Raw genomic sequence first — 11,982 nt, 5'->3', positions numbered from 1 at the left:
CGACAGTGACCGGGAGGGGACGCGGCGCTGGTGACCGGAGGGGACACGGCGATGGTGACCGGGAGGGGACGCGGCAACAGTGACCGGGAGGGGACGCGGTGCTGGTGACCAGGAGGGGACACGGCGCCGGTGACCGGGAGGGGACGCGGCGCCGGTGACCGGGAGGGGACGCGGCGCTGGTGACCGGGAGGGGACACGGCGATGGTGACCGGGAGGGGACGCGGCAACAGTGACCGGGAGGGGACGCGGTGCTGGTGACCGGGAGGGGACGAGGCAACGGTGACCGGGAGGGGACGCGGCGCCGGTGACCGGGAGGGGACACGGCGATGGTGACCGGGAGGGGACACGGCGATGGTGACCGGGAGGGGACGCGGCAACAGTGACCGGGAGGGGACACGGTGCTGGTGACCGGGAGGGGACGAGGCAACGGTGACCGGGAGGGGACACGGTGCTGGTGACCGGAGGGGACGCGGTGACAGTGACCGGGAGGGGACACGGCGCCGGTGACTGGGAGGGGACGCGGTGATGGTGACCGGGAGGGGACGCGGCGATGGTGACCGGGAGGGGACATGGCGATGGTGACCGGGAGGGGACGCGGTGCCGGTGACCGGGAGGGGACACGGCGATGGTGACCGGGAGGGGACACGGCGATGGTGACCGGGAGGGGATGCGGCGATGGTGACCGGGAGGGGATGCGGCGATGGTGACCGGGAGGGGACGCGGTGCCGGTGACCGGGAGGGGACACGGTGCTGGTGACCGGGAGGGGACGCGGTGACAGTGACCGGGAGGGGACACGGCGCTGGTGACCGTGAGGGGACACGGCGCCGGTGACCGTGACCTCCCCGCGGTGCCGGCGGGCAGGCTGGGAGCGTCGGCGGGGCCGTACCTGTGTCGGGGCTGGCGGAGAGCGGGGAGGGCGGGCGTGGGCCGGCGGGGGGCGGGCGGGGGGAGGCGGGGGCCGGCTGCGGCTGCAGCTCCTCCAGGCGGGTGACGAGGCCCAGGTGGCCGCGGGCGCGGGCCAGGCCCAGCGGGAGCCGCCCCAGGGTGTCGGGGACGGCCAGCGCCCGGCGGTCCCAGCGGCACAGCCGCTCCGCCGCCTCCCGGTGACCCAGGGCGCACGCCCACATCTGGGGACGCCGGGGCACCCCGTCACCACGGCCCCCCCCCCGTCCCCGGGGGTCCCCTTGTCCCCAAAACACCACCCTGGCACCCCAAGCCCTGCCCGAGCCACCACCCCGTGCCTCGTCCACCCCCTGATCCCGCTGCATCCCCAGCCCTCACCGTGTCCTCACTGTGTCCCCATTGTCCCCCCTGTGTCCCCACTGTGTCCCCACCCCATCCCCGCTGTCCCCGAGGGTCCCCTTGTCCCCAAAATGCCACCCCCGGCACCCCAAGCCCTGCCCGAGCCACCACCCTGTGCCCTGTCCCCCCAGTCCCCCATGTCCCCAACCCTGCTGTGTCCCCCCCATGTTCCCATCGCCCCCCTGTGTCCCCCCCATGTCCCCGTCCCCCCCCCGTGTCCCCTCACCAGGGGGGTGCAGGAGAAATGGTCCACGTTGAGGGGGTCGACCTCCTGCTCCAGCTCCAGGCTGTCGGCAGCCAGCGCCCTGCGGGGACCGGGGGGACACGGCCTGGGGTCACCGCCTGGGGTCACCTCCCCTCGGGGACATGGCTGGGGGTGTCACCTCCCCTCAGGGACACGTCCCAGGGGCGTCCCATCCTGTCCCCATCTCATCCCTGACCCCAAGGTGTCCTGGAGGTGTCCCCAAGGGTCCCCAAAGTGTCCCCAGGGGTCCCCAGGGGTCCCCGCTCACCGCCAGCGTCGCGGGGGCCCCCACCATTTCCCCAGGGGTCCCCAGGTGTCCCCCAGGTGTCCCCCAGGGGTCCCCGCTCACTGCCAGCGCCGCAGGTCCCCCACCCTGTCCCCAGGTGTCCCCAGGGGTCCCTGCTCACTGCCAGCGCTGCAGGGCCCCCACCCTGTCCCCAGGTGTCCCCAGGTGTCCCCGCTCACCGCCAGCACCGCAGGGCCCCCACCCTGTCCCCAGGGGTCCCTGTTCACCGCCAGTGCCGCAGGGTCCCCACCCTGTCCCCAGGGGTCCCCAGGGGTCCCCAGGTGTCTCCACTCACCGCCAGCGCCGCAGGGCCCCCACCCTGTCCCCAGGGGTCCCCAGGTGTCCCCAGGGGTCCCCGCTCACTGCCAGCACCGCAGGGCCCCCACCCTGTCCCCAGGGGTCCCCAGGTGTCCCCAGGGGTCCCTGCTCACTGCCAGCGCCGCAGGGCCCCCACCCTGTCCCCAGGTGTCCCCAGGGGTCCCCCACTCACTGCCAGCGCCGCAGGGGCCCCCACCATTTCCCCAGGGGTCCCCAGGTGTCCCCAGGTGTCCCCAGGGGTCCCCGCTCACCGCCAGCGCCGCAGGGCCTCCACCATTTCCCCAGGGGTCCCCAGGTGTCCCCAGGGGTCCCCGCTCACTGCCAGCGCCGTGGGGCCCCCACCATTTCCCCAGGGGTCCCCAGGTGTCCCCAGGTGTCCCCAGGGGGTCCCTGCTCACCGCCAGCGCCGCAGGGCCTCCACCAGCCCGGCGTAGCCCTGGGCAGCCGCCAGGTGCAGCAGCGTCATCCCGCGGAAGGTGGCCCCGTGGGGCAGCGCCGTCCCCGACGCCGACTTCCCCGACGATGTCCCCGAGGTCCCCGACGCCGTCCCCGGCCAGCCCGGCCGCGCCATCATGGCCTCGCAGACGGCCACCACCCGCGCCTCGAAGGAGGACGCCGGCCCCTGTCCCCGTGGGGACGTCAGGGGACGCCGGGGGGGTGACGTGACGTTGGGGACATTGGGGACAACCGGGGGGTGCAGGGGGTGACAGGGGACATCAGGGACACCCAGGGGACATTGGGGACACCAAGGGATGCCGGGGGGTGGCAGGGGACGTTGGGGACATTGGGGACAACCAGGGGACACTGGGGGGTTTCAAGGTAAATGGGGGGATGTCAGGGACACATGGGGATATGGTTGACACTGCGGGTCATTGGGGTCACAGAGAGACATTGGGGACACCGGGGGGCACATGGGGTGGCAGGGGACATTGGGGACACCCAGGGGACACCAGGGGGGTGCAGGGGGTGGCAGGGGACACTGGGGACACCCAGGGGACACCGGGGGACACCAGGGGGTTTCAAGGGGCACGGGGCGACGTCAGGGACACATGGGAACATGGGTGACACTGCGGGTCACTGGGGACACGGGAGGCATCGGGGGACACGGGGGGACACAAGGGGACATTGGGGACACCCAGGGGACACCCCAGAGGGGATGTGGGGGGCCACCCCCCTCCCCCACCACAGGACACTGGGGGGTACCCAGGCGGTGGGGCGGGGTGGGGCGGGGCAGGACGGGGCCGCCCTCCCCCCACCCAGGGCACCCACCTGCTCGGGGGGGCGTGTCCGGGGGGTTCCCCCGCGCGGGGGGGGAGGGCGCCCAGCCGCGTCTCCAGCTGCTCCAGCCGCTCCAGGATGGACAGACGGAACTGGGCCTCTGGGGGGGGTGGGGGGGGTGAGGGGGGGACCCCGGCAGCCGGGAGAGCCCCCCCCTCCCCCCAGCCAGACACCGGGGTCTCCCCACCGCCATCTGACCCACCCCAGCCCAGAATGCGGACACCCCACACGAGGGTGGGGACAAGTTTGGGGTGCCCCCCTGCCCCCCAAGGGACCCACTCACTGGCGTGCCACCAATTTTGGGGTGCCCCCTGCCCCCCAAGGGACCCACTCACCCAGGTATCACCAATTTTGGGGTGCCCCCCCATATAAAGAGCACCCAGGTGCTTGGCTGCCACCCCCACATTAGCATGGGGACAATTTTGGGGTGCCCCCTGCCCCCAAAGGACCCAGTAACCAAGGTGCCAAAAATATTGGGGTGCCCCCTGCCCCCAAGGGACCCAGTCACCCGGGTGCCACAAATATTGGGGTGCCCCCCACCCCAAAGGAACCCAGTCACACAGGTATCATCAGTTTTGGGGTGCCCTCCCATATAAAGGCGACCCAAGTGCCTGGGTATCACCCCCACATTAGCATGGGGACAATTTTGGGGCGCCCCCTGCCCCCAAGGGACCCACTCACCCAGGTGCCACCAATTTTGGGGTGCCCCCACCCCACACAGTGGCCCCTGGCATCAGGGCATCACCCACATGAGGGCAAGCACAATTTTGGGGCGCCCCCCGCCCGAAGAGCCCCAGGCATCCCCCTCCCCAAGAGGCTGGGCCCAATTTCGGGGTGCCCCCCGCAGAGGGGGGGGGTGGGGGTGCGTGGTGCGTTTCGGGGTGTGTGTGGGGGGTTCCCCCGCTCACCGTCAAGCGCCAGCCAGTCCAGCTGCGTTCCGGGGGGGCCCCCCGCCCCCCCCCGCGCCCGGTACTCGAAGGGCGCCGCGGCCGAGAGCAGCCGGGGGGGACAGGCCACGCGCAGGGCGGCCACGCCCGCCTCGTGAGCTGCGTTTTGGGGGGCAAATAGGGATGATAAAGGGGTGTCAGGTGGGGGGCGGGGGGGGCGGGGGGGGGCGGGGACCCCCCCCAAAATACTCACGGGGGCAGTAGCAGCGCAGGACGCCCGGTTGGACCAGGGCGGCCGGTACCGACACCCGGTCGAAGAGGCAGCTGTAGGCGCCGGCACCCCACGGCCCCGTGATCAGCACCTTCACCCCACCCTTGGGGGGGGGGGGGGGGGGGGAAATGGGGGCGGGGGGGTCACCCATGGGTGCCCCCCACGCGTGGGGTGGCCCCACACGCACGCAAGTGACACGCGGGGTGACCCCGATAGCGGGGGGAGGGGGGCTCACCTCGGGGTACGACCATTCCGGGGAGAAATCGGTGATGGCGACAGGGGGTTCGGCGGCGGGGGGGGGAAGGGGGGGTGCGGGGGGTGGCGGGGGGCTCGTGGGGGGCTGGGGGGGTGTCGTGGGGTGTGGGGGGGATCCCCTGCGGGGTGGGGGGGACCCTGACGTCGCCTGGGAGCAGGTCGGGGAAGGGGAGGGCAAAGGGGGGCTGCGAGGGGGTCACCGCTGCCCCCTCCTCACCCTCCTCTTCCTCCTCCTCCTCCTCAACCCCTAATTTTGGGGGTGCCGGGGGGGGCGCCCCGGGGGGGGGCTTCGGCCTCACAGCCGTAGGTTTGCCCCGGCGGGGGCTGTTGAGGAAACAGTCGGGGTCGAAGGCGGCGGGGGGCGCGCCGTGGGGGCAGCCCCACAGCGCCATGGGGCAGCGCTGTGGGGCAGGCGCTCTCGGGGGTCACCAGGTGTTGGCTGGGGGTCAGACCCAGGGGTTTTCGGGACCCCCCGGGGCCGCCCCCCCTAAATTAGTCACTACTAAAAGGGGGAGAGTGGGGGGAAAGGCGGGGGGGGGCGGGTCGGGGGGGGCCCCCCCCAGGCCGGGGGAGGGCTGGGTGGTGTCGGGGGAGGAGGGGGCGGCTTTGGGGGGCTCGGGGGCCGCCGCCCCCCCCCCGCCCCCCCGCTCCACTTTGGGGGAGATGATGCGGTGTTTGGTGCTGCCGCACTTGTGACCCGGCGTGCCTGGGGGGGCAGGGGGCGCGTTAGGGGGGGCCGGGGGGGCGTAGGGGGGCGTATAGGGGGGAGCGGGGGGGGGGTTGGGGGGGGCTGGAAGGGGCTGGGGGGGCTTTAGGGGGGAGCAGGTGGGGTTGGGGAGGCTGGGAGGGTCAGGGGGGTCTTTAGGGGGGAGAAGGGGGCATGTTAGTGGGGCCTGGGGGGGCTTGGGGGGTGTGTAGGGGGGAGCAGGGGGGGTTGGGAGGGTCGAGGGGAGCTTTAGGGGGGAGCAGGGGGTTTGGGCGGGGCAGGGGGGTTTGGGGGCTGGGGGGGACATTAGGGGGGAGCAGGAGGGGCCGAGGGGGGAGTTAAGGGGAGCAGGGGGGTTTGGGGGGGCTGCAGGGGTGTTGGGGGGAGCGGGGGGGTTTGGGGGACACCTATGAGGGGCCCAGGGGGGTTTTGGGGGTCCCCAGGGGATTTGGGGGGGCTGTTGGGGTGGGATGGGGGTCCCTTGGGGATCTGGGGGGCTGTTGGGGGGGATGAGGGTGCCTGGGGGGGGAAGGTGGGGGTCCCCAAGGGAGGAGGATGGGGGGCCCTGGGGGATTTGGGGAGCTCTTGGGGGGGGGGGGTGCCGGGGGGGGAGGATGGGGTCCAGTGGGTCACAGGAGGTTTTGGGGTTCCCTGGGTGGGTGGGGTCCCAAGGGGGTTTGGGGTATCCCAGGTGGGGTTTGGGGTGTCATGGAGGTCCAGGGTTTTGGGTGTCATGGGGGTCAGGGTTTGGGGTTCCCAGGGAGGTTTGGGAGGTCCCAGGGGAGGCCTCATGGGGTTTGGGGTGCCCTGGGGGACTTTGGGGTGCCCTGGGGCAGGTTCAGGGTGTCCCATGAGGTCCCAAGGGGGTTTAGGGGGTCCCAGGGGAGGTTGGGAGGTCCCAGGGGGGTCCCGTGGGCTTCGGGGTGCCCCAAGGGGTTTTGGGGTGTCCCAAGGGGTCCCAAGGGGTTTAGGGGGTCCCAGGGGGAGTTAGGAGGTCCCAGGGGGGTCCCAGGGGGTTCAGGGGTGCCCCAAGGGGTTTTGGGGTGTCCCACGAGGTCCCAAGGGCGTTTAGGGGGTCCTGGGGGTTCCCATGGGGTTTGGGGTGCCCCAAGGGGTTTTGGGGTGTGCTTGGGGGGTGTCCCAAGGGGTCCAAAGGGGGTTTGGGGGTCCCGGAGGGGGGTTGGGAGGTCCCGGGGGTGTCCCATGGGGTTCGGGGTACAGTTGGGGGGGTGTCCCAAGGGGTTTTGGGGTGTCCCACAGTGTCCCAAGGGCGTTTAGGGGGTCCCAGCGAGTCCCAAGGGGGTTTAGGGGTTCCCAGGGGGGTTGGGAGGTCCCAGGGGGTTCCCACGGGGTTTGGGGCACCCCGTGGGGTTTCGGGGTGCCCCGGGTAGGTTTTGGGGTGCCCCATCTCACCCAGCCCCCCGGCGCAGAGGCAGGCGTGGGTGCGGGGGGGCGGCCGCGCTTGGTGACTCTCCAGGACGTGCTGCACCAGCTGCTCCAGCGAAAGCCCGCCCGGGGTCCCCCCCCCGTTCCCGCACCCCCACTTCAGCCCGTGAACTGGGGGGGGGGACGACGGGGGGGGGCAAAATAAGTGAAAAAAGGGGGGTTTTGGGGTGTCCATGTCATCCCGATCCCCTCCCCAATAAGTAAAGCAGGCGTACACATGGGGCGGAGCTGGGCGACGAGCTCCTCCTGCGACCACTTGAGCCACTCGCGGGGGTCGGCGGCGGCGGCGCAAAGCGGGGGGCCCCCGGCGCAAAGTGGGGGGCCGCAGGGGCGGCCGCACTCCTCCGCGGCCGGCACGTTCAGGTAATGCACCAGGACGATGTCGGGGTTCTGGGATTTTGAGGGAAGGGCAAAAGAGCTGGGGCTGGGGAGGGGGGGTTTATGGGGGGGTTGGGGACCCCCCACCCCTCCCCCGGGGTGGTTTTTGGGGGGTCCCCGCTGCCCCCCCGTACCTGCAGCAGCCAGTAGCAGCGGCGGTGGAAGGTGGGGACGATGGACGAGTGGACGTAGCAGCCGTAGAGGCACTGGGGGGAGAGGCAGGCTGGGGGGGGGAGGCCTGACACCCCCAAAACATAAAGTGGGGGGCTCCCCCCCAAACCCCCGACACCCCCAAACCATCCCCCGGGGGTCCTGATACCCCCAAACCCTGCTGTGGGGGCTCCTCGTGCCCCCAAACCCGCCCCCCCAAGGGTCCTCGCATCCCTGAACTACCAACCGGGGGGTCCTTGCGCCCTCATCTGTGTGATTCGGGGGGCTGACACCCCCAAATTGCTCCCTGGGGGGTCCCCAGCACCCCAAAATCGCCCCCTGGGGGGTCCCCAGGAGCCTCAAACCACCCCCTGGGGATCCTGATACCCCCAAAGCACCCTTTAGGGGTCCCCAGCAACCCCAGACTCCCCCTTGGGGGTCATCATAACCCTAAACCACCCCTTGGGGGTCCTGAACACCCCCAGACCTCCTCCACTGGGGGTCCTGACACCCCCAAATCACACCCTGGGGGGTCCCCAGGAGCCTCATACCACCCCCTGGGAGTCCTGATACACCCAGAGCACCCTTTAGGGGTCCCCAGCACCCCCAAACTACTACCCAGAGTGTCCCTAGCGCCCCATGACACACAACTGGGGGTCTCTGACACCCCTAAACTAGTCCCTGGGGGTCTCTGATACCCCCAAATGCACAACTAGGGGTCCCCAATACCCCCAGACCAGCCCCTGGGAGTCCCAGACTCCCTCTCAACGTGCAAGTAGGAGTCCATGACACCCCCAAACCAGCCTCTGGGGGTCCCAGACACCCCCAAACGTGCAACTGGGGGTCCTGACACCCCCAAAACACCCCCTGGGGTTCCCCAGCACCCCTAAATCATCCCCTGAGGGTCCTCAGCACCCCCAACCGTCCCCCTTGGGCACCCTCACCCCCAGCCAGGCCTCCCCATTGCCCCTTCCCCATGCCAGGACCGGGGGTGGGGTTGGATTTGGGGGGCTTAGGGGATTTTGGGGGGGCCCCCCGCTGCCTCCTACCTCCACCCCCTGCACCTTCAGCTTCATGTGGTCCTCGCGCGTGGTCTTGCCGTCCTTGCGCTTCTTCCAGCAGTAGCCGTCCTTGCGGTATTTCACCTTCTTCCGGTTGTAGAGGATGACGGAGCCGTTCTGTGGCCTGGAAAAGGGGGTGAGGGGGGGCACCCCGCGGCCTGGCACCCCCCCACAGCACCCCACGGCACCCCATGGCCGCCCCACCTGGTCTTGGGGGAGCAGGAGAGCCACTCGTCATGTTTCTCGAAGGTGATCAGGTAGGAGGCGATCTCCTGTGCGGGGGGGGAAGGGGTGAGGTGGCCCCCCCGGGTCACCCTGTCACCCCCCCCGGGTCACCTTGTCAACCCCTGAGGCACCCCCATGTCACCCTGTCACCCCGTGTCACCTCATCATTCCCCATGTCACGCTGTCACCCTGCCATGTCACCCCGTGTCACCTTGTCACTCCCCTACCACCCCCATGTCACCCTGTCACCCTCCCGTGTCACCCTGTCACCCCTCCGTGCTACTCTGCCACCCCTCCGTGTCACCCTGTCACTCACCATGTCACCCATGTCACCCTGGTGTCACCCTGCCACCCCCCTCTGTCACCCTGTCAACCCCGTCACATCACTTTGTCAACCACCCATGTCACCCTCCCGTGGCACCCTTATGTCACCCTGTCACCCCCATCTCACTTCATCACCTCCATGTCACCCTGTCAATCCCCATGTCACCTTGTCACTCCCCCGTGTCACCCGTGTCACCCTGTCACCCCTGTGTTACTCTGCCACACCTCCATGTCACCCTGTCACACCTCCACGTCACCTGTGTCACCCTCTCACCCCTCGTTGTCACCCCGCGTCACACAGTCACCCCTCCATGTCACCCTGCCACCCTGTGTCACCCGTGTCACCTCATCACCCCCGTGTCACCCTCCCAACCCCCCGTGTCACGTTGTGCTTGCGTCCCCCCCCCCACTGCCACACCATCCTCACCATCCCCGACGCCCCGTTGTCACCCCACGGCCTGTCCCCCTCCGCGTCCCCCCGCGTCCCTCCGTCCCCCCGCGTCCCTCCGCGTCCCCCCACATCCCCCCGCGTCCCTCCGCGTCCCCCCACGTCCCCCCGCGTCCCTCCACGTCCCCCCACCTCGTTGGTGTTCCAGCGCAGCTGCTCCTTGGGCAGGACGGGGCATTTGGGCAGACACTCCACCAGCTTCCGGGGCAGGAAAACCTTCAGGTGGCTCCTGTCTGCAGGGGAGGGATGAGTGTCCCCCCGTGTCCCCCCTGTGTCCCCCCGTGTGCCCACCCCACCCCCCCCCAGCGTCCCCCCCCCCCTTACCAGAGACCTCGGTGGGCTCCTTGCCGCTCATCGCGGGGCGCGTGGGGGGGGCTCAGAGCTCCCCTCGGGGCGCGGGGGAAGGGCTCGCACCTGGGGGGTGGTGGCGCCTGGGTCACCCCCCCGTGTGTCCCCCTGAGCGGGGGATGGGGGGAACAGCACTGGGGGGGCACTGGGGGGGGCGTCCCTTGTGGATCCCGCCACAGCTGCCCCACGGCTCGGGCCTGGCAACGCCCAGCACCACAGCACCACCTGCGGCACCCTGCCCCACGGCACCCCATGGCACCCCATAGCCCTGCCCCACGGCACCCCACAGCCCTGCCCCATGGCACCCCACAGCCCTGCCCCACGGCACCCCATGGCACCCCACAGCCCTGCCCCACAGCACCCCATGACACCCTGCATCCCTGCCCCAAGGCACCCCACAGCCCTGCCCCACAGCACCCCACAGCCCTGCCCCACGGCACCCCACATCCCTGCCCCACGGCACCCCACAGCCCTGCCCCACGGCACCCCATGGCACCCCACAGCCCTGCCCCACGGCACCCCACAGCCCTGCCCCGTAGCACCCCATGCCACCCCACAGCCCTGCCCCGTAGCACCCCATGGCACCCTGCCCCATGGCACCCCACAGCCCTGCCCCACGGCACCCCATGGCACCCCACAGCCCTGCCCCACGGCGCCCCACAGCACCCCACAGCCCTGCCCCATGGCACCCCATGGCACCCTGCATCCCTGCCCCACGGCACCCCACAGCCCTGCCCCACAGCACCCCACATCCCTGCCCCATAGCACCCCATGGCACCCTGCATCCCTGCCCCACAGCACCCCATGGCACCCCATATCCCTGCCCCACGGCACCCCACATCCCTGCCCCACGGCACCCCATGACACCCTGCATCCCTGCCCAACGGCACCCCATGGCACCCTGCATCCCTGCCCCACAGCACCCCATGGCACCCCACAGCCCTGCACCACAGCACTCTAGATCCCTGCCCCAAGGCACCCCACAGCTCTGTCCCACACCTCAAGACTCTCACCCTATGGCACCCCACATCCCCACCCCATGGCCCCCCTACATTCTCACCCCATGGCCCCCCCACATCCCCTCCTCACACCCCTAAGACACCCATCTTGTGACAGCCCCCAGCCCCACCCTATGGCACCCCACAACCGCAAGACTCCCAGCCCATGGCACCCCCCATCCCCACCACCGCACCCCACATCCCCACTCCATAACCCCCACAACCCCACCCTATGATGCCCCACAGCCCCGCTCCATGACCCCCCACCTCCCTGCCCCACGGCACCCCACATTCCCACCCTGTGACCCCCGACATTCTCACTCTGTGGCGCCCACAGCCCCACCCTATCCCTGCCCCACACCCCCACATCATGCCCCTCCACATCCCTGCCCCACGGCACCCCACATCCCCGCCCCATGGCACCCCATGTTCTCACTCTATGGCACCCCAATCCCTGCCCCGTGTCCCCCCACACCCCACCCCATCCCCACACCACGGCACCCCACACCCCGCCCCATGCTCCCCCACACCCCACCCCACAGCAGCCCACACCCCGCCCCACGCAGCCCACACCCCCGCCCTATGCCCCACCCCATCCCCGCCCCACAGCAGCCGACACCCCGCCCCACGGCACCCCATATCCCCACCCCACGGCAGCCCACACCCCTACCCCATGTCCCCCCACATCCCCGTCCCACGGCACCCCACACCCCGCCCCATGGCACCCCATGTTCACACCCTATGGCACCCCACGGCACCCCGTCCCATGGCCCCCCACACCCCGCCCCACGGCAGCCCATGTTCTCACCCTATGGCACCCCACATCCCCGCCCCACGGCAGCCCACACCCCTGCCGCTGCCCCCCCACATCCCCGCCCCACGGCAGCCCACACCCCGCCCCACCTGCCGGCAATAGGAGGCCGCCCCCCCCGCCGCTGCCGCCGCCCTCGCCGCCGCCCCCGCCCCCGCCGCCGGCCGCCACCTTCCCGCCCCGCCGGGGACGGCGCTGACAGCGCCGCCGGCGCGTGACCTCAGCGCGCACGGGGGCGGGGCCGC

The 11,982-nt window shown here is 71.1% G+C and overlaps 1 protein-coding gene across 1 annotated transcript; it reads right to left on the bottom strand.

Annotated features, from left to right (window-relative positions):
* Positions 1-483: 483 nt before the first annotated feature.
* LOC142051356 (calmodulin-binding transcription activator 2-like) lies at positions 484-11,982 on the bottom strand (the record flags this gene model as incomplete). Its single annotated transcript, XM_075080492.1, is given in 18 exon segments — positions 484-1,128; positions 1,530-1,608; positions 2,550-2,955; positions 3,335-3,529; positions 4,338-4,475; positions 4,570-4,690; positions 4,823-4,905; positions 4,940-5,206; positions 5,241-5,303; positions 5,306-5,548; positions 6,962-7,105; positions 7,210-7,384; positions 7,507-7,578; positions 8,572-8,707; positions 8,788-8,855; positions 9,713-9,813; positions 9,905-9,994; positions 11,830-11,982. Coding segments are annotated over 17 exon segments (2,967 nt in total), but the record flags the coding sequence as incomplete, so codon positions are not given.

Source organism: Phalacrocorax aristotelis, unplaced genomic scaffold (assembly GCF_949628215.1).
Source record: "Phalacrocorax aristotelis unplaced genomic scaffold, bGulAri2.1 scaffold_354, whole genome shotgun sequence".
Taxonomy (NCBI): domain Eukaryota; kingdom Metazoa; phylum Chordata; class Aves; order Suliformes; family Phalacrocoracidae; genus Phalacrocorax; species Phalacrocorax aristotelis.
Note: the sequence above shows the minus strand (reverse complement) of the source record. Positions and strands in the feature narration are given on the sequence as shown.